Source organism: Cygnus olor, chromosome 3 (assembly GCF_009769625.2).
Source record: "Cygnus olor isolate bCygOlo1 chromosome 3, bCygOlo1.pri.v2, whole genome shotgun sequence".
Classification (NCBI taxonomy): Eukaryota; Metazoa; Chordata; class Aves; order Anseriformes; family Anatidae; genus Cygnus; species Cygnus olor.
Window position 1 is genome coordinate 22,028,950 of NC_049171.1, and position 23,441 is coordinate 22,052,390.

At 37.9% G+C, this 23,441-nt stretch overlaps 1 protein-coding gene across 4 annotated transcripts in view; it reads left to right on the forward strand.

The window, feature by feature from the left end:
- Positions 1-23,441, forward strand: part of DLGAP2 (DLG associated protein 2) — a 462,298-nt gene that overhangs the window by 400,457 nt on the left and 38,400 nt on the right. For all 4 annotated transcript variants that reach the window (XM_040552625.1, XM_040552624.1, XM_040552626.1 and 1 more), the window contains 2 exons: positions 3,782-3,929; positions 7,523-7,742. In XM_040552625.1, coding sequence (XP_040408559.1) covers positions 3,782-3,929; positions 7,523-7,742 — 368 coding nt within the window. The remainder of the gene's footprint in view (positions 1-3,781; positions 3,930-7,522; positions 7,743-23,441) is intronic.

A 23,441-nucleotide genomic window follows, 5' to 3' on the forward strand; every position in this document is an offset into this window, starting at 1 on the left:
TACGATTCCAGAAATTAATTCAACAGAAAATGGATTTTCTTTATATCCAATGCTCTCTTAATAAACGTGATGATAAGTCCTTTCAGAGTGAGAAAGCGACTTTCTTGCTGCAACTTTTAGAGGCCCTGGAAGATGTTAATTCACCTTTGGTACCTCCTTGACACAGGGTTAACTGGTAGCTGAATATTTGGCAGAAAATAGGTGTTCTGGGGAGTGATCACTATTTTGAATGTATGTGAGCATATCAAATAGTGGTCGTGGCAAGTTTACCACATTTGCTGCATTGTTGACATCATGTTCATACTTTTGTAAAAAAAAGTTATTAGGTTTATGACAAAGTATACGATACCAATCACTCATTAGAAAATAATATACAGGCAAACAACACGAGAAATAGGGTGACAGAGATCTCTTTCTAATTGGTTTGCTTTCACTGTCAAGTACTGCTACCCAGGAATCTGAATTTGTTGGGAGAAGTTGGGGAGTTTGTTACTTTTGCTTGGACTCTGGCATAGCTATGAGGTGTAAGACCACATCAGCCACTAAATCAGGAATTTCAGGGTGTCCTAAAACGTAAAACATGTTGTTTTACTTTATATGTGCCTTTTAACCAAATAACCAAAATATGCGTCTTCTGCAGAACATCCAGTTGTTATGTAAGTCACAGCACAGTACTGTGTGCTGTAATTCCAGTTTACAGTAATGTTAGTCATAGAGTGATGACACAGGCTTCAGGAAACAAGCCGCAAACTGTCCTGGGTGTTCATCAGCATCTGAACTCAGTGATGACAAAGCATAGGCTCAGCACTACACAAAATGACAAACAAAGTGAGTTCTGCAAAGTACTGTGGTAAAGACCACAGAGGGAATGCCTGAAATCCCCCAGCACTACATGCTGAAGTTGTTCAGCTGCTGTTCAGCTGCTTCAGACGCATGCGGTGTGTATTTGTAGCATTATTGACAAGAACAAGTTCCTTGAGCAATGGATAATGATATTTGAAGGCAACTTTCTGTAACTTTTGAATGAATAACATTTTGATTCTGGATCGTGGTTATAGCACAATCATAATTTTTACTATGGATTGAGACATTTATCCTAGAGGATTAATTTGAGTGTATATCTTAGAAATGAAAACTAATCATTTCTTTTTATCAGGAAAGAGTTCAAAGTAGTAATTGAATGGATGTGAAATTGCTTTTACAGCCTAATATGTGTAACATTTATTTTGCTACAGTCCTTTGAATAAATTTCCCTCCTCTGATAAGTGAAAAATTATTTAACTATCAGGTAATGTCCAAACTCATTCATCAAAACTCAGATGTTTAACAGTACCATGGTATATTGGGCTTCTTCCTTTAATACATTATTTCTGTAGAAATTGTTGGTTGTATTTAATGATAGCAATACCTCAGAAGGAACCCATATCTCCATAATGAAATGCTATGTTGTTAAGCATTGCTTAGCAAAGGAGCCAGTTTAATTAATTTCTAAGCAGTTTATAAAATAATTATTTATTTATAATTTAATTCTATTGACTTTTTCTTTTCTTAATGTGGCCCATGTTTTAATGAAGAAACCTCAAATACCTCTTTCACAAACTGCTTCTGAACTCAGAATCCAACATTTTGCCACCTGATGACAAGCGGAGGGTCCAGAAGCGACTCATCTAACTATTTTGAAAAGTACTAAATTAGGAATACCAGACAGATTTAGTAAAGCATGTGCAAAGATTTAGGACGATACAAAGTGGGTGACAATCATCAGCCTGCTCCCTGTAGAGAAAAGGAGGTTTAGTTACTTACAGAAACTAAATATAGATAGGGAGGCTCTACATCACTTTGCCTAATCTATTATATTTGTCTTCATACCTATGGGAACAAAAAAAAATGCCGCTACTGTTCTTGTTTTCATCACTTAAAACCAAATTAGACCCAGTATCAGAGAGCTATCTTAATCTGCAAATCACTTTGACAGTAATGATTTAATTAACCTATGTTCAGAGGCATGCATCAATCTCATACATTTTCATTTTGGTTTTAGCAGTTATGGCATAGTTTACCCCTGTCTTGAGGTTACAGAAGTATTCTATGGAAGGCATTGAATAAAGGCAGGAAGTAGAAAAAGTGTCGAAGAAAATTTCTTAAGAATTAAAAAAAAAAATGCATGAAACATGTCTTTTTTTCTTTTTCTTTGAAGAAGAAAAAGAAAAAGGCAGCCAATTTTAGAGAAGCAGATAGCCTAGCTGATGCACTGAGGGAGTAAAGCTATGTCTGCGTTGACCCCGAAATGACCACGGCAGGGATAGCAACACATGGAAGTGCTTGAGAACAGATCTCCCAAGTGGAAGGTCAGGGGGTCTATAATCCCATCTGCTCTTGCAGCTAGAGATGTGGGGGACATTGGGTTGTCTTACATGCCTGACATATAAGGAGGTGGTCACACAGGGAGATGGAGCTCAACGCTACTTGGTCCTTTAGTCAGCACCATGATAAAGGGCCTGAGATTCCTCCCTGAGTGCTCCTTGTGGACTGCTTCCAGCCCAGCCCAAGCTCAGGTTTGTGCCCACTTAGCAAGGAAGGTTGATGAGTCCTTCCTCAAGCACTGGCCTGTGGTCATGCTCGATGTTTCTTAAATATAAGCAAGGTCATGGTTCGTTCCGCCCTTCACACCAGGAATGAAACTTGTTGCTTTCTCATTTGCTGAGTGGTCTGGTCTTTCCAGAGATGAAACTTCCCCTTTCAGGGGGAACGTGCCCTGGCACACATTACAGCCACTGCTGCACTGGGTAACTGCCAACTTGGCCTGAAATAACTGTATTGCCAATACTGATAGGCATTTAACTGGTGCAAATCCATTTTTCACAGAAACTGCATTTCTGTTAAAGCTACCTTTAAGCAATAAATGTAAGAACTGCCTCTTTACCACATGAAACTCCAAATTTCTGAAATATTCTTTAATTTGTGCACTCCTGTTTAGGGAGGAACAACACAAGACTCCTGAAATATTTTTTCAGACTTTCTGAGAACTCTGGTAGGCCTCATTCACACCTTTTTTTTTTTTAAAAAAAAAAAAACTTCTGCATTCAAAATAAAACATAGTTATTTTCCCAGGCTTCCTTTATTTTCCTGGAATGATAAATGAACAATATATTTGACATAAAACATGAAGACTAACATGCCCCTGTAGTAAAAGCATAGTGAAGGGGGCTCAGCATTGTGTTAGGGTCCCGGTCCCCTAAACTGGGAGATGTGTTGTAAGAAAAGCATTTATAAAGCTTTGTGCAGGGGTACCTTATTCATCTTTTTTTCTTTTTAACTGAACACAGTATTTTGATCTTTTGCTAAAATGTATCGTTTGAAAATAAAAGGTCTCTTGATGCCTAACACCTTGATGAAGAACAGATGACAAGTAACAGATTTTATCTATGAAGAAACATTCTGGGTTACTTTGGTTTATGCTTTAGCTCTGCCTCTTGTTCTTGTTGACCTAGACATTCTCTTTTAGGAAAGTTCAACATTAATAATCAGGAGGATTGATGATGTTTAAATACGGTAAAGATATTTAAAATTTCATCGCATCCAGGTGGCAGAACTGCAAACAGATTCTCTGCTTGTGTTAAGGCGTTTGACTACACGAGATCTATGCTGTTCTATACCGAGAAAGATTTTTGACCCTGTGGAATGGATTTGTGAGTCTCAGCAAATTATTGTCTTTAGTGTCCTAATTGATTCCATCTATAGTTTTACACCCTTTCCTTTTTTCTTCCTCTTTCCTTTGTAGTCAGAGCTACCTTCAAACTGCAAGTGACGTGCCTGGGGGTCATAACCTGGATCCCTCTGCAAACTACAATTCCCCAAAGTTTCGCTCAAGGAATCAGAGCTATATGAGAGCAGTGAGCACACTCAGTCAGGCCAGCTGTGTTAGTCAGGTGGGAAACTCTTGTTACAACTTTTCTTATGGGTTAATCACAGATGCAAGAGTTGTTACGAGTGGATGGGTTTTGTTTGTTTGGGATGGGTTTTGTTTGTTTGTTTGTTTGTTCATTTTAACTAATATCAAACTGAGGATGTGAATTGTCAAAGTAATTCAGTTCTAAAGAATTTTACCTTTGTTCATAATTTAAAGAAAAATATTGAATGCTAGAAGCACAGGGACACCATAACAGACAATATTTTCCTTTTTTTTTTTCCAGAAAAAAATGTAAGTACTGGTATTTTTATTTTCAGTCTATAGTAAATATTTAAATGTCAAGAAGAAGATTCAGATCAAGCATAGGGTGGCACACTCCTGTAATACTTATCTTCTGGAACGATGTATTCTGACTCAGAAAATGTGGGTTGCCAGCTTAAGATATCTCTGAAATCAATCCCTTCACTCTTCTCGAGTGAAAGAATAAGTCCCGTCAATTATTCTGTGTACAGGAGTTTCTGAAAAGAGACATTTTTACATCCTGCTGGTTTTATATTTGTTATTTAGTACTAATTCATGTTGAATCAGGCCTGAAGAACAAACAGCCTTATCAAGTATGTGGATATTCTGTTTAATAGAGGACTTTATACAAAATTTCCAATGTTTCTAATGTTCATTGGTCATAACATTTTTTCCCTGTGTTGCTTCATGACATCAGGACCCTCCTCTCTTCTCAGACGCGTACTTTATTTTCCTTTGAGCATTCAGTGGGGCACCTAAGGATATAGTAGCTAATTATATGAGATGCTTATGATTTAAAAAAAAAAATCTTTTTAAGCATTTTTATTCATTCATATTCAATTTGTACTGCGTGGCTATTCAGGCCTGGATTCAGCTCATCTAACTTGAGGCTTTTAACGGAGGCAACAACTAGCGCTTCCTCTTTAGTTAGTGGAGTGAAAGAGTTTCTTCCAGGACAATGCATATCCTAAGTGAGCTGAGAGCCCTCTGGAAGTGCTTGTCAGTCTTCACGGACTGTAGAGCATTGGGATGTACTACTCGCCTGACAAATGCCCCTCAGTCAATTTCCTTTATTTTTGTGGGACAAATCTAACTATAATCTTGTATAGCACACATCAGAATTAGAAACAGCCAGTCATTTTCCAAACCTTTTAAAATTTTTCATAAGCTTCCTTGTGAAATCTGTCCCCAACATTTTCATGCCTTGGTTTTCATTACCCTGGTTTGCTTATTTTCCATTTTTATTACTATGTTTTTGAGAAAATTTGTCAAGAAATAGATCCTGCATTCAGAGCATTCAAAGCAAGTGCTGTTGGCTGTCAAAGATAATGCTATAATATAGAACTAGTCTAACACCTTCTGCCTTTTTGACCATCTCTATGCATGGAAATGTTCACTGAGCTGTCCTTAATGACTAACTAGTTTCAGCAGTGGTTCAAATTCTTCATTCCAATGCACATTACCTGCAAAGATGTCCACAATAGATTTCATTTGCAGTTAGATTGCTCAATTGGCCAGATTAATTAAGTCCTGCTGGATATAATTCCTTACTTTCTTTTTAGTCTTCAATAACCCACATAATTTTATGTCAACCACGTACTTTCTACCTCACTTTCCAGTTGTTTCCAGATCAGTAATAACTGCATTTGGTAGATACTACATGAAGTAAATGTATTAAAATAACACATTCTGAACCTTTGCTGTCTCCTGTTATTTTTCCATGACACCATCACTTTCCTGTCCCATCTACATAATAGCGGTTTGTATGATTTGTGATATTTTTAATATCTTTTTTTTCATGAGATGGTTTGTTTGTTTTTTTCACTCTTTACCAAAGATCCAGTCAAGAAAGATGCTGGATTCCATAGTTTATATTTCTAATTTAAGTTCTAAAACTTTTATTTTTCTACTGTCAGTGACCTTAGTTTGAAAGAAGTGGTTAGGACTTACTGTGTTTATGGACTACATTACCATAAATTTCCTGATCAATGATGTATGCAAAATATTTCCGAGTAAGATTTTTTTTTTAAATCTTTTTGAGATTGCATTAATCTACTTAACTTTATTAGAAGCAAATTTCATGAAGGGTAATGTAATTCCTTTCAGAGAAGATTTAGTAGCCAAAGTGTCTTACATGAAATTAAAATATCAGTTATTCATTATCATCAGAAGTTCTGTATGAAATTTCCATTTACTTAATCAAAATCCTAAAACGTTTGAAACATTTGCACTCACTCTATTTACATAATGAATAATGTGCTAGGAACAGTAATAATGAAAAATGCACTTAGCACCAATATAGAAAAAGTAAAATCAAATGGATGCACCGTTTAGTGGCACTACTAATTTCACTTGGTATTTATACTGATTCTGATTTCTAGCACTCTCTTTTTAAAAAAAATTTATCAGAAGCAGTTATCAGGAGGTCATGTGTTTGTCTGTCCAGTGTTTAAATGCTTCCTATCTGGTTTTGGATAAAGATCATTTTGAATTATGTTTATTAGAGATAGTCAGGGCTGACCTGTTAAAAATGGTCTAGGCAGAATTTAGGCACTCATTTCACAATTGCAATTCAGTTTCCTGCAAAGACGTTCCCTAATCCAAGCCAGCCCATCTAAACCCTCTTAATCATGAAAGCTTCCTCAAAATGTACAGTTCTGTCTCACGCCCAACCTGCAGGGTCAGCAGGTAGACACTGGCTTCTGTTCAAGCCCTGAGAGGAGCTGGAGGGTGGTGCTGAAACCTCTCAGAGGGACAATCTGGTAGGTGGTGTCACGGCACATCTAGCGTGCTCTGACAGGCAGCAAACATGGTGGTGGAAGTGTCAGACTTAAAATAATGCTGCTGAAGGAAAGGCAGTAGTGGCGGTACCTCATTTTTGCACGGTAGTAGAATGGCTCACAGTTAACCAAGAAATGAGAGTTTAGTGTAGGACACTTCTCACCTGAAGGTGGTCCAAGCATTACTTTCTCATCTGACCACCTTTCACGCTATTTCAAAGAATGGTTATTCTTTCACATGCTTCACTGGGCACAACTTTAGATGCAATACTTCTCAAACCTTTCAGAAGCATCACCTCCTTTGAACTCGCAGAACCAAGTATGAGATACTTCCCTGAGCTCCTTTGTAATGAGATTAAGAAAACAACCTGCTGCACAGGTTGAATGTCCACACAAGTCTTAACCTTGCTGGTTAGTGAGGAGCCCAGGCAATCCATCCTCACCTTTTGGGGACTAATATTAGTGTAGATAATTTCTGTTCTCTGGTGCAGGCAGAACATGGATTTCTGCGCATAGTGACCTGAGATTGGTTGGCTACTGCTAAATCATGTATTTATAATCTTCTGAATAGGCTAAAAGATATTAATTGTACAATTAATTGTATGGCATGTGTAATGTACTTACTATATACATATAAACAGCTGATGCAAGTAAAAAAAAATGTGAATGTGATCAGAAGGGATTACTAAATTTTAACTATTTGCTAAAACAGTTCTTCATCAATGTACAGGTGTCCATTTGAGATGTTGAGGCCGTGATGATCACAAAAAAAGCAAGTCAAAAATCAAATGCATTGTTGTTGTTTATTCAGATGAGTGAAGCAGAGGTTAATGGGCAATTTGAATCGGTGTGTGAATCAGTGTTTAGTGAAGTTGAAGCTCAGGCAATGGATGCCCTTGACCTCCCTGGATGTTTCCGAACAAGAAGCCACAGTTACTTGCGTGCCATTCAGGCAGGCTATTCCCAAGATGATGAATGTATACCTGCGATGGCATCTTCCAACATCACGTCAACTATCAGGTCAACCACAGGTAAGCAAATCTACACTGATCCTTCCACTGTTCTGCATGTTAAAATGTGTAGTCTTGTTTTGTAAAAGGATGTTTGACACTGGAAACAATTTCCTGTGCAGTGATAATATCTGATACCAGTATTCTTAGGTTTTTAATACTAAGAATACATTGTGGCTGCAGCTTGGAATAAGCTCCTACTGGGGAGAATACGGTGTGCATAATACAATGGAGATGAATTTCAGCATAGCCATAATTTGACCTCTCTTTGCCCTGCATTCAGGTTTCCAAGCACAAATAGTATTGCTTACTTTAGAAAAGGCATAGCCAGTTGCATCAATATACTGAATCATGAACGCTGGCAATCTTCATGCATTTGCTATTATATATATATTATATACTCATCAATAGCCTTTAGCATTCATTGTTACACCAGTCATTTTTAGGATCTTTTAACATTCTTGTAGCAACTTTCCTCTCTCTTATTAGTTGCTTAGCAAATATGATATCTTTATTCATTTTAGAATATCAATATGATAGAGTACTTAGAATTAAAGTACTGGTAGAGAAAAGATTGCACAGATAGCAGTGAAATATCTAAAATGAAATCTATTAACAAATACATATAATACATATTCCTTGCTAAGTGATCCAAACTTACTTTTATGTATGTTTCCAAATACCTTAGTATCAGTTCCTAATTATGGTATTGTCCTTGCCACGTACATTGCAGTGCAGGCTGCCCATCTACAGGAGGTAAAAACATAGCTCAAAATGTATCATGCAAAAATGCTTTTAAAATTATTTGCTTGACACACGTGCTGTATAACAGACCAGTGGGATCTTAAAAAAGGAATTAAACCCAGGCCGAATAACAGAAGTTTTCCTTAAATATCCCATAAGTAGTATAAGACATTATTTTATCTTCAGCATAACATTTTAATTCCTGCATATAACTTTGCATAAAATCAGGAGCTGTGGCTTACTGTGACAAACTCTTAAGGATGTTTCTATCCCTTGTTTAATAGAGATGCTGTCATGATATAAAATGAGATTTTATTGCTACCTCAGAGATTAATGTTTCATCTTTGTCATATAGTACTGTGTGATTATCATGAAGAGACCTTCTAAGGCAAGGGACAGTACTAAATATCTGTTTTGGTATCTGACTTCAGGTACTGAATTGGAACACTTTCAGAATTATTTTGGTTACCAAGTTAATTGGTTTTCACCTAAGCTGTCTTGAGTTTATATGCTAGATGAACCCCAAATTCTCCTCTGAGAGGAAATTATTCTCTCTGGAGTAACAAAGCCAAATAATAGAATATGTTTGGGAAAATAACTAGATTAGGCAATAAACATGTTTGCATCCCAGTATTTTCATACTTATGAAAAATGTTTTGCATTGATTAGCAGTCTGCTGGCTAAATAATGAGGTTTTGAAAACTCTAATCTTCATTTCACTCATAGCTTCTGTCTCATCTCAGGAATGATTTATCAGATAGATTTTCTTGCCCAAATATGTAATCTTTCTTCTTTGTTGTGGTGAGGTGATATTGGCATTGAGGAGAAAAAAGATTTATTTATTAAAAAAAAAAAAAAAATTGAGATGTATTCCCAAGCCAAAACCGTGATTCAAAGCCTATGGACTATATACCTGAGTGTGATTTTGTATTATTATTATCTCTGTGCCACTGTCCTCAGCTTTATATAAGACAAATATTTGAATTAGAAATATTTATCTGATTTACAAGAAGAGTAAGGGTTATGTGATTCACTATTAATTGAAAATTTCAGTTGCCAGATAAGTTCTTGTTTATAAAACCCTAGGGGTAAACTCTTCAATATTTCTCCCTTCAGCTCTTGTAGCATCACAAGGAGATGCTTCATTTCCTATTATTACTATAATTCAAAATTCTTACTTCTTCACCCCTCTCTGAAAATTGTAAAAGAAGCAGTTGTCTGAAATATGAAAATGGTATTGGCAGATATTTAACATTTATATGTGCTTCCTTCAAGTAAATGTCAAAAAAGGTCAAAGTTTTGCATCAGCCTTCAATTCCAATTCAGCTTTTGAATTCTTAGGAAAATTGCATTGCATTAATTCCTTTTCAGCTTCTGATGTACAAACTCTTCTTGGCAAAGAAACTAAAGCAATTTCTTAGAAAATTAGCAGTCATTGCAATTTAATTATTCCTTGAAATTTTAGTGATATAGGTCATGACTGCCTCTTATCGATGTTGTAAAGCAATCAAATCATAATATGCAGGCTTAGCTAAAAATTAATTCATGTAACTAAAAATGTAAATCTAAAATAAAAATGTTAACATTTGATCTATGAATTCAATTATAAAACTAAAATATGTATTTACAACACGCATTTTCTTAAAATCTCCTTAAATGCATGTACAGCTAGCAAAAGGTAGGAAGGTTGCAAACATAATGAGCATTATGTGGGACATTGCTAATGGACTCTGCTAAGACAGCTTACTAATAGATGGAAAAAGATTTACCATTAGCTCTTCTTACGTGCATACAACTTCACAGAGAAAGTCAGATGGTTCATCAGTAATATCCATGGTTCTAATGAACACATAACTTTTGCACAGACCCACGTAGTTGAGCTATGTGTGGAACCAGGCTTTCCATCTCTGATGGAGACTGTGTGACAAGGTATAAGGCACTCACTACCTGTTGCCCCAGGTGTAAATGGATGAGACAAGTGTCAATGCAGTGGAGGCAGCCGACATTGTGGGCATGCTGGAAGCTGGACCAGACTCAGTGTGAACCCTGCTAGGTCTCTTCATATTTCTCTGTGGTTAGGACATTTCTATCCATCCTGTTTCATTCTGTAAAGAGATAATGAACCCAGTAAAAAATACTTCGTGTTAAAAGTCCTGAATGATGGAGTATCCTTTCTGTCTCTAAACTGTATTCAGTTGCAGCTGCCAGATGCACAGCTGAGAAAATACAGCTCCAGCTGTGTTTGCCTCCCACCTCGTCCCTCCATCACAGACAACATGTAATTTCCTGAATGAGAAGTCACAAAGTGCAGTAGTCATCCTAACTACTACCACCTTACATCTTGCTCTTGCAAGCAATGCTTCACTTTTCAGGAGCGCATAAAATCTGGGTCGCATTTCCAGGCAATACCAGCTCAGTTCCCTGCTGCACAGGTGTATCTGGATGTATTATGCATTTCGCTGTCAGCGTGGAAGGCTCCTGCCTGGTAATGTCTAGCTAGTGCAGCAGAGTGCTGCAGGGAGGCGCGCAAGCTACCTGTGGTAGCGGAGCTGGATCACCAGCTGGGTGCAGAATGGGTGCTGGCTGTGTAACCCTGTTGAGAAACAGAGCCTGCTAGCTGGGAGCAGTGCCACAGAGCACTTCATCCCACTTGCAATACCTGTCTCAGTGAAAAATAATTCAAATACCGTTGTACAGCATAGATTGTACTTTGAAACCATAGCTGACAAGAGGTGTGGAAGATCTTAACCACTCTCTGGTTGTTTCCACTTTGTCTCAAAAGGTCACCTTATTTATGTTACATGCTCTGTATGTCGATAGAGTCCTGTATAAAACATCCTCTTTAAATCATATAATATTTCAGGATGTTTGCTCTGTTTTTCCTGTTGATATTGTTGACATTGCTTGGTTTTGCCATGAATGTTGAAATACGGAATTGCAATGACATTGGAGCTAGCAGTTAGGATCTTGTGTAGCAAAGCAGAAGAACATGTTGAGAGAGTAATTTGGAATTCACACCTCTGGCCATCCAGGTGGACATCCCAAACCCCAGGTCATTGTAGATTCAAATGTGAGGGACATGCTCACTTTCTCCTGGTGGCATTTTCATTTTTTTGAGACAGACACTGTGGCTCTAGTCTGCTCCTCAGGACATTCTCCTGTCAGGTGGGATATCTGCTCAGTGAATATTGCTTTTATAGGCAAAGTAAAACAGCTTCAACAGAAGAGACTGTACATATTCCTGCATATTCGTTATGCAGGAATTAAAGTACTCCATTCAGGTAGGAAATCATTCTTCCAGCAAAAGGAAGTGACTGTGTGGCCTAAGTTAAGTTCTTTAGCTTTAAGATAAATGAATAAAAGGGAAGCATCATTATCAGTTTCTTAAAACTAGTTCACATTTTCATGTAATCCAAGTTATTTGGCAACAACAAAGAGTGTTTTTTGATGAATGGTTTAATGACAAAATAAAAAATAAAAACCTCCACCTGGCTATGGACTTCAGCACAATGGGGATTAGCTCATCGCACATAAAGAAATCCTGAATTTGTTCTCCTAATGTTAAGTGTCAGTCCAAGATTACTTCTTCTCCATCTTCAGGGATTTTCAGAGAGAAATTTTAAGGACTGCTAATTTTAGGGGATATAGTTACTATAGGGCCCTAAGTGGCCCTAAGTTGTCAGTACACTCTATTTCAATCACTTACCTCATTTCTCTAGAAAATGTAGCATAATACAAACCTTTTGGATCAGCTGTATAAGCACACCCTTTCAGCTAATTCACACTGGGTAGCTCTACTAAACTTGTGGTTACTGAAGAGATGATACTGAAAAGGATCAGAAATATGAAATTGTCTTTTGTGCATTTTACTTTTCTCAGCCAGTAGGACTCTACTTGGCAATGAGTAAATGTTAGAGGATTCCACATTCACTGAACTATTGAGCACTAATTCCAAAACCATTAATTCAAACAAGGTCACATTGCATGAGGGAGTTTTCAATTACAGCTCATACTGTTGCTCAGAATGCCTGAGGAATTGCAGGTTTCCTTTCTCCTGGCTTAAAGCTATTTTCAGCTTTCCATTTTCGAAATAAGGGGCTATGCAGGGTGAATTTTTATAGTGCATGTTCGATATTGAGCCAGAAAATGTACATTGTCACTAAAGAGATTGCGTAGTCATGTACCTACAAACATGAGAGCATGAGAATGTAATAATTCATCTGGAGGTCATACTGTTTCATAGAACCATCACCCCTATGGAAGCCAAAAGGGCCAATTCCCTGGTTGCTATCTGAACACTAATGACAATAGTTATAGATGTGTGTTTGTTTGGTTGGTTGCTTCAAAGATATGAGGATAGGCAAGCATAGGCAATGGTGAAGTCATGGAGCTGCTACATATGGAGCTACTTTATAGAGTCCAGCAAAGGACCATGAAGATGGTGAAGGGACTGGAGCACCTGTCCTGTAAAGAAAGGCTGAGAGCTGGGACTGTTCTGCTCTGGGGGCATCTTGTCAATGTATTTTAGTATCTGAAGACAAAGTGTAAAGAAGATAGAGACAGTCCCCTTCCAGTGTTGTCTAGTGACAGGGCAAGAGGCAATAGAAGCAAACTGAAACACAGGAAGCTCCATCTGACCATTAGGAAACACTTTTTTTACTCTGATGGTGACCAAACCCTGGCACAGGTTGCCCAGACATTGTGGAGTCTCCCTCTTTGAAGATCTTCAAAGGCCGCCTGGACGCGGTCCTAGTCACCCTGCTCTGGGAGTCCCTGTTTGAGCAGGGGTTGGCCAGACGACCTCCAGAGGTCCCTTCCATCCTCAACCGGTCTATGATTCTGTGCCACACTGATTTTGACTATGCAGTGCTGACTTACTGCAGTGCTGCTGTGGTCATAATACTCCATCCTCAAGTGCTATCTATATATATTCAAGGTCCGAAAAATGCACTCTTCAGTTCCTAAAAGAAAAATGCTTTATGATCTATAAATTCATGATTTTTTTTAAAATTTTCTCAAGAATTAGATACTTCATTAAGGTGGCTGTTTAGATCTTCTTAACCCAATGCACTGTCTGGGAAAACCTAGCCAAACGGGGGAAAACATATGCACGAATTACTGGGTCCACAGTTTCTGTTTTCTCTATACTGAGAATAGAAATAAACGCTGTGTCTTAGGGGTTATTATTGGTAACCATTGCTAGGTGATAGCTTGCAGTGGTGTCCACAACAAGTACATTTAAAACTTCACACAATCTTAAATCCAAATAAGATATAGAAGGCTGTTTTCTCAATTATAATTTGCCTATTGACTTTGCTTAATTACTGTTGGGGCCCCATGGAATTATCTGGCACTCTAATTCTCTGCAGGAAGCATGCCATATATCTGTGGGAGCACTTGAGGATCCTGAGTTAAGACTTTGATGCTGTGCCAGCTTGTGTGCTTATACTGTGAGAATAAATCTTATACTAACAAAGAATGAGCCCAGTTCTACACTTGGATATGCACACATCATTTTCATTGCTCTGGGTGTATCTGGGGGGAATAATTAGTCTTTAATTCTTTTAAATATATTGAAGTTCTGATGCTATGCTGACACTGGCATTTTATAGCAGCTCTACATCACGAAAGTGGCCCAGGGAGTCGCTGGGATGAAGGTGACACAAGTTCTTCGGTTTGAGGAGTTCAACAGGGGATGGCCAAGGGGTCACTGCAACTGTTTGTAACTCTGGGATTCCCTGAGACTGGAGGAAGGCTGTGCTAATCAGGGCTGCCTGGCTGCCTGGCCTCTTCAGGCTGATGAGGCATGAAAACAGTTGGAGCAGTAACCAGCAGCTTTTTATAATTTTCATTCTCCTTCGTGCAGATGATCTGCAAAGGCAAAGATTAAAAAAAAAAAAAAAAAAAAAAAAAAAAAGTCCCTGCCTTGCATCTATGGTTAGTTTAAAAAATATGTAATGACTGTCTTTCCCTTGCTCCTGCTGTTCTGTGCTTGACATAATTCCTCCATAACCTATTAGATTTGCCAGACAGCTGTTTTTTCTTTTATTAAAAAGGCCACCCATGCCCCCTTTCCTGGCTGAATTGGTTTCAAAGCTGTCTGTGGGATGAATTTTCACAGTTTCCTCAGCTTCATTTTCTGAATGGTATAAGAAAAGAAAAAAAAAAAAAAAAAGGAGTGGGTAAGAAAGTAAAAAAAAAAAAAAATCATGCAAGGAAGGTGATTCACTACTCAGGTCTTTGAAGCCTTCCTGACATGATAGAAGCTAACAGTGGCAGGGGTAAATCTCAACCCAGCTATTTAGCTTGATGCTGGCAGGAGGTTTTGTTCGCAGGTGTGTCTGTGCAGCTGGGAGAAGCTTGCAGGGTGGGTGAGCCTTCACCAGCTGAAACTGGTGCTGAATACTGCTTCTTTTGACTTGTAGTAAAAAGGAAGGCAGGACCCTTCTCCTGGCAGCAATTCTCCTTCTGCATTCCTCAGTGAATGAATAAAATCCCTCTAATGAGCCTTCTCGGAAGCTCTGCATATGTTCAGTCCTGGGTTTTGTTGAAGGCATGGATGTCAGGAGCCAGAATGTGCACTGGAATTAGCATGCTTTCTGTGCTGGGTATGGAGAGGTCACTTTGAGTTCTGACATTTGAATTTTCACAAGCTCGCATGCAGTATTTCATCCACTGGGGGCCTTGGTCCATCAGCTAGTTTAATAACTGTATTCAAGTTGACCACACTTTGCTTGCAGGCAAACCTGCCCTCAGCTTTGTTATGCTTTCAATACAACAGGGATGTGAGCTGTGTTGTAGCTTCTTTACGGTACATACAATCTTCAAAAAAAAAAAAAACAGTGTGCAGACACTGGGGAATTCCTCTCCTCTGGGCACTAGCAAAGGTATGGGGGCCTGTAAAGGCTGTGTGTGAAGTGACAGAGCTGCACTTCAAAATTACGACAAGCCCTTTTATGGCAGGGCAGGTCTTGCTTCCATAGGGTGCCTTCTGCCACTAGAATGTCCATTGGCTAGTAAAACTATTTCTAAAAACATGTTATCAGACATTTAGGGAAGCAAGTTTAGGTGCTTTCACTACTATTCTGCTTTACGGTGAGGGTGTTTTGATTAATGCTCACCACTTACAAATGTGCTTCTCCTGAGGGATATTATTTCTAACTTGTAAAATTGCCTTTTCCAGGAGAACAGATTCCTAGTGGGCAGCTGCCACTCAAATCCGTCTTAGTAACAGACAGGCATGAAGGTAGAGGCAAAGCAAGTTCTTTGCTATTTAAATAAAGTTGTGTCTAGATTTGAGTAGAGAGACACAGAAGTAAAACGGAAAAGCTTTTATAGTAACATTCAGTTTTACTTCTAACAAATTCTCTGTTTTGTTAATGTAAAAAACTTTTTGGGATGCTTGCACATCTCTGCCAACCCTTCAGCAACTCCCATCCTCTATTTTCATCTCCCTCAAATGGAGTTTCATGAAAGCTTGTACTTAAGTCTTCATTTCTGTGCCAGGCATTTTGTTCAGACTCGAGACAACCCTGGAAGGGCAATTGGTAAACCCAATACTTTCATTAAAAGTAAAGATGCTATAACTGGTGACATTCCCAGGGCATAACCAGACAATTTGCCTTTGGCCAGACAGGTTAGCTGGATGAAGGGGGATTTGGCTCCAGATCAAGTCATGTAAATGTATGTACTTTAATGCAAACTAGTTGTCTGTTCCCATGGCAAAAATAATCAGATTCAGTTCAAAGATCAGTGGCTTGTACCATTTGAGACATTTACATGGGACCTACAAGAGAATTGCCTCCTCCTGGACAAGCTGCAATGTGCTAGGCAGAAGAGCCTAGGACATCTAAAAAGGTATAAGGTATCTATGTTCAGGTGAGTTTGACTCAGACTCAATACAGTGTATGGACCCTACTGAGCACTAACAGAGGTGTCTTACCTAATAGCATGCTGATACTTCATAGAATCATAGAATATCCCAAGTTGGAAGGGACCCATAAGGATCATCAAGTCCAACTCCTGACACCACACAGGTCTACCCAAAAATTCAGACCATTAAGAACATAATAAAATTAAGACCATACTTACCAACAAACACTGTACTCTGTAAATGAATTGTTCCAGCATGTGGAAGGGGCAAACCTTAGTATCAGTATATAATCTGGTATGTAAAAACTATATACAGTGGAAACCACAGTTTAGACAAATGCCAAAGCAATCCAAGCTGCTCATTACTGCTCCTCAAAGGCAACTAGAAGACATCCAAACAAGTCTGAGGAAGATATTGAGTTTGAAGTGAGTAACCTATCGCTTGCCTTTCTGAGACTAAGAACACAATACCAAAGGCATATCAATGAGTCATGACTTTTTATATGCATTTCTTTTTCTTATATTAAATACAAATGAACCTTTGGGGATAGTTCTTTGTCCAGAAAAATATGTATATTTCCACTCCTAGTCTCCATCCCCCAGTAGAAAAAAAAAATAATAATAATAAAAAATAAAATTTCAGTCATAAAAATTCATCTCAACTAATACGTATATCTAAAATGTAGCTAGCTGTCAAATGCATTCACATTAATGTCCTATTATACTCAATGAAATGTGATTTATCTCCTTTAGGATTGGTATCTGTTATGAGATAAGTTGTTCTCTGACATCCCTATTTCTCCCTGTTGCCTATAAAAATAGTCTACAATGATGACATAGAATGGGAGGTAAAAGTCAGCCCTATTCATATTGCATTATAGGATAAATCTAAAGATTAAATCCTGGTCCTGCTAAAAACAAGGATAACTGACTTGGAGAGAGCCATGCTCTGACTTGCAGAGTTGAGAGCTCAAAACCCAGTAGCGTCATTTGCTGCACCTAAATATAGGACCAGTAGACTGCAAGTATCTTTCTGAGCATTTTTTTTCCACACTGACACCAACTCCAAGAGTATCTTGGGTAAAATGATTTCTTGGTTTGACTATTGCATGTATTGTTACCAATCTCGAAAGTGAGCTTTGTCCAGACTTGCAGTTCTCTGTAGATTAAAAGAATGATTTAAAAGTATTAAATTATCCTTAATTAAAATATTTTGTAATCATTTCAATTCTTTAACACAGGACCGTTATCATAACGCACTGTTAAAATTATTCTACTGTGCAACACTTCCTTAAGGTTAACTGAGCAAATTGTTTTTCTCATCCTACTCAGTCTGGAATTCCTTTCTGAAAGTTAAAGAAAACTACAAACTACACATAGTTACTGTAAGAATGTGAACAGAAAATATACAAACAAAAACAATGATAATCCTACGTAATATGTCTGTGAGTGCATTTCAAGAGGCTGCTGGAAATTATTTGACTTGAGTGATAAGGGTATGTGGGAGGTCAAGAAAAGAGTTTTTTTTAAGTACAGAATGACAGCAATATTGGTTTGAATCTGTTCTACTGAAAAACATTTACAAAATTTCTATTGCTCTCAATGTGAAAAGAGTAACCCGGCAACAGCAGCTCTTAGCTTTTGGAGCTGTTTTTTCTCTTTGCTTCTCACTGTTTTGGTGGTATGACATGCAATCGGTATTCCAGAAAAGCCTCACATGCATTCTGTAAATTAGAGTATAGTTCAAGGTAAGTTTTTCCTTCCTGCAACTGAAAAACTAAGATGATGTTCTTTAAGGCAACTTCAATATTTTAGAGGCACACAGGAACTGTTTAGAAGAGCAAAACAGCTGTCAGCACTTTGCTTTGCCATCTACAGGATGCTGGTTAGGCTATAATTTTTCGCTAATTAACTGATCTAAAATAGAACCCTTTGCAACTAGTCCATCAGCAATCCATGAGGTTTATGTTGCCCATATCTCTTTTAACTTTGGCAAAGGCTTACAGTTCCTGACCTTGATGTCTTGTTTGATTTGCATTTCTGTTTTGAGACTAACATTAATTACACTGTCAAAACAGATTTTATCGTTTACGTAACATGGGCTGCCTACAGACCTAAGTTTCCTCAATATGGCGGTAATGACTTATGCACTGAATTACTTGATTACACTAATTCCTTTTATATCGCTCTCCTCCAAGTTCTAACAGGGAGATTGCAGTGTGTTCTTAGACTCCAGCTTTTTCCAAATTTAATGGTCACATTTCCACTTAATTGTTAGTTTCCTGTACAAAATCAGATAGATATACAGAACTTAAGCCTAAAAGGATCTACTCTGATTATTGAGTCTAACCTAATGCACACAGATTTATAAAAATATAGCATCCAGTAATTTTGCCTTAAGCTGGTAAATTGTTATTGAGGTTATGTGTCATATAAAATATAAATGATTTCTTTCTTCACAAGTGCTATATAGGTTCTATTTAGCAGAGACAGGTCAAAACCAGATGCTGCATAGAAATAACATTTTATATGGGGTTCATATGACTGCAGTTTCTCAGTGACATGTCATTTTGAAAAGCAATTAAAAAAAAAAAAAAGTAATTTATAAGAAGCACGAACCCTGCCTGTATCAATAATACATTATGATAAAGGTCCAGATCCTGAGTTTGTGTGAATTGGTCTGATTCCACTGACTTTCAATATCAACTTCAGCAGGGCTAAACAGCATCACCTATCCCAGTGTCTAACATTGTACAATCAATTTTAAAACAATGGAAATACACAGTTTGTTTTTAGTACTTCTCTGAAGCTTCGAAGGGACCTTGGGCCAAACCATTAGTAGTCGCTATGCAGTAGGTCCAGGAGAAGGGTTTGGAAGCTGAACTTCTTATCATTTAGGACAGCTGGATTAAGAAATGTAATGTAATTCAGATTTGGCTAGACACTTAAATTCCACACAGCCTTGCTTTAACAACAAGCTCAAAAGGGAGCAGATGCGATGAAGCTCCCACCTTTCCAATGAACACAGGTAACAGAAGACAGGAGAGATTATGTCCCAGTGCATGCCAGAGTCCTACCACTGCCTTCATAGGGACAGAGTGGCTGGATGGAGTACATAGGTTGGATCTCAGCTATGTAGGCATTTCAGAATTGTCCTGATTTGAGCTGGTTGTCCCTGATTCTTTTTACCTGCATAAGATGATTCATTGCCTGGTAAAAATAATAATAACAATAATAAAAACATCTAAGATGAAAATAGAATTTCCCCCAGAACTGCTTATTTTTCTCCTGGGAATTCTAAAGAGATCAGACAAGAGTTGGATGACTGTCTTTTAAATGGCTAATGTGAGGTGAGATGGATTCCACTTCATAGTTCTCACATACTGACTGTGTCTTCAAAGTATGATAAAACCGATTGCTACTATAAAATCCTACTTTAAAAAATGGCACAGGATAAATGCAGTGCTTTGCTCCCATGGCCTATGACATGAGATCATCATCTTGAGACATAGCAATGTGAGATCCCGATCAATTAACATCTGACTTTAGTGTCTGACAAATATCCAAGTTTACCTAAACATAATACATGTAAAATACCCATCAGGGAGAAAAAGATAAATAAAGTTATAATAATGTTACAATAAAGTTACAATAATAATGTTATAAATGCTTACCACCCAGACAATGCCTTGCTTTATGTAGCTTAAGCAAAATGTAGCCCGTCAGATAAAACATGCTGGTAAATCTCATCTGGGTGCAAGCAGTCTTTCTGAGAAAATATCTCATAAAAATATCATCATAGATGTATCATCTGTTTCTTACTGCTTGGTCTGGAAAGCAAGAAACAGGATTCTCTTCACAGATATCCAAGCATGCAAATATTTTATCTCAACTGAGATGGAAAGATTCCTGGCTCCTTTATTGGCTAGGATTCACTGTGGAGGACAGAATAGGAAAAGGCAGAAAGCAGGAAGATACAGTAATAAAAACAAAGTAACCCTCTGATTGTGTTTGAAGGAAATCAACCGTAGATTCCATTAAAATTATTAATATATTTAAAAACAAAATTCTCTCTTGAATTTCAAGCACAGTATGACATCGGTAAGTTTTAATGACTATTTTTACAAGGTTTGAATCTCCTTACAGTTCAAAAAAGCACTCTCATAACCTTGCAAATGGAGAAATTCTTGAACATGAAAATCCTTCAGAAACGGCAGGATCTTTCACTAGCAAAGCAACAAGCAAAAGTGTGGATCTTCCCAGGGAGCAGCAAAGAGAAAGGCTGGAGAAATCAAGATTGTACTGGAATGTGGCATCTTCCTTGCCTGCTCTACATTCACATGCAGCTGTGGTTTCAATTTAAGTAAGAAGTGGATGTGTGCTTTGAAGGACAGTCATTTACATTCAGTTAGCACTGCCTAGGGTCAAGTAATGGAGCGAGATGTTTTTTTTCTGGGTAGAGCCTGAGCACATCCTGCTGCAGCATTGAAAAAAGGAAGTAACTCCCAAATCAAAGGTGTAGGTTTTGAGGTAGCCACTGATGGCACATATCTAAAATGGCAGACTAGGTACAAACAGACTAATTTATCTTAATGTTTCCCCCTCATTGTAGCTGATCACTTTCTCTTAATTAAGTAACAAGGCGCTACACGTAACAAAACTAGGCATTTCTAAATCACCTCATTTGGAGTGAACTTTAAAGGTACAACTAACCCAAGAAGGAAACCCCTTTTCTAACACTTTAGCATCTGACTTTAGGAAAAGACAGACTGGTTTTGTAAAAATTAACTGACCAGTGTGACACCTCATTCTGCTTTTAATTATATTTTTCATCGGAAACCAGTGTATAATGGGAGTTGACAATAGTCACAAATAGGAAGATGTGTCCCAACATCCTCTCTTTTCAATAGGGTCTTGTATTCTTATTTTTGACGTGCATGGATTAGTAGAAAAATGATCGAAGAGTTTATTCTCTTAATGTGAAATTAACTCTTTCAGTGGATGGGATGTCTTTTCTCAGCAGTCCTGTTTCATTTCTTGATGGTATTGAAATGTTCATCATTCTTTGCTTTGAGAGGTAGCTGTTGTACATCCACAAGTGCCTTTTTAGTTTAAGAGCAGATCAGAAGTCCTGATGACCATGATGCCACATAATGAAGAAACTTCGGGGCATTTGAAGAACAGCCATGTTATCTGTGACTGTGAAAACCTTTGCCTAGAACAATGTTCAGCATGGTCAAAAGGCTATACCGACAGCTGAGTAAACTTTTCATGCAGGGTTAGATTTAACTGTGGCATTTCATTACAGAAAGGTCTCTTTTTCCTCTTCTGAAATGGTTGTAGCATTAGCATTCACCTTCCCTGTGTGAAACAGAAGACCTAGCATTAGCCTAGGAGCCCTCACGGTGTTTCCCTCGGTGCTGTGGTTCCTCGGAGAAATCCTGTCTGCCTGCAGCAGCGTGCCCCGGGAAGCTCTGCCTCCAGGGCAGCGCCGTGCTCCCTGCAGAGTAATTATCCTGCTTCTGAATCAGCCTCCTTGCAAAACTAAAAATACGGTTTACTCCTGCCATGTGTCACAAGGGACAACCGTTTCCTTTAATTGATGGTGCTTTTATGTAAATTCATCATCCAGTTAACTTTGTGATCTCAGCCTAAATAATGTTATTTTGACTAAGTGCTTAGTGGTTATATTGATTTGTGAAAGCCCCTCAGGTGATTATATCTGGCAAATGGACCAACAGCAGTGATTTATAAAAAGGCTGCCTTTTGAAAGGTGTTCTGAATGTCACCTACAGCCACTGATATTTCATCAAATGTTTCAAGTCTCTCCTTCTCTCTTTTGTCTTTAAATCTCTATGGATAACCTGAAGTTATATCTGAATTGAATCATTTTAGTCATTTTATTTCTAGTACAAGCTGTGTTTGCACTGAAATACGGGCAGCGTAACTGACTGATTTCTACAGCTATTTCTACAGTAGCAACAGCAACCTTAAGCAAGTTTAGTCAAATGCAGTGCAGATTAAAAGGGATATTCTGCTCCAGGTATATGAAGTAAATAACAAAACTTCCAGTTAATTAAGAACTATTGGGAAACTTTCCTTGCAGTTCTACTGTATATGTCCAAACCGTTAGTTCTCCAGTGCTGTGTTTGTTTTCTTGGTTACTGCTGTTTCCATAATACCTGATTCTCTGCTTCTGACCGATGCTTCCCAGCTGGTATCACAAAGAACATAAAAGAGATTAATGTGCTTTACAGAGTATGTCACTTGTAGCCATTGCTGTGCCAGATTCAGCACTGACAGGGAATCTTGTGTATGTGAGGGGGGAAGTGGTCATCTGGCTGTTAAGGTATCAAGCATAACTCGCGTGCTGGGAGAAGATAACTGGAGCCGACATAAATGGGCACTGCCCTCTTTGCATAAAGGCAATGATCCTTACGAGAACAAATTGATGTGTTACACCTTTTCCTGCCTGAGAGCCAAATTAATGCACATTATGCTGCCATGCTACCTAAACAATTTATACATGGTTTTCATCATCATTTAGTCTAGCCCACCATGAAGCAGCACAGAACCATTTTGTTTTCTCTCCATCTGTCTTCAAATGTTCTTTCCTAAAGGAAGATCCAGTGGAGCTGATTGCACATATTTATACTGAAGTGCAAGTGCCTGAACAGTTAATGCTTTGATTGAAATGGAAGTCGGAAATAGCCATGCAGTTAGAATTAGAAGAATGTTTTTTGACATTTTTTATCTTTTTTATTATTATTATTAGCTAACAGATGGAGACAGACTGTCTCCTTTGATTTCCAAAAATAATTTTTCCTGCTTTATTAAAAAAGACCAAAAAAAAAATCAGCTTTCTATATTAAAATTGCCTTTGAATACAAAAGGAAGGAAAGATTCAATTTCTTTTTCATAATTCCTTCTGTGTTCAGTTTAAACATTAAAAAGATATATTTTCCTCTCATGCTGTCTACTCTTTTTCTCTTTGCATTTCAGAGCAGCTGCAGATTTTACAAATTGATTAACAGTGTGACAGAATGGCATTGCTTTTGCTTTGCTTGAGCCTCATTCTTCGGCAGCAGGATTGGTGAAATATCA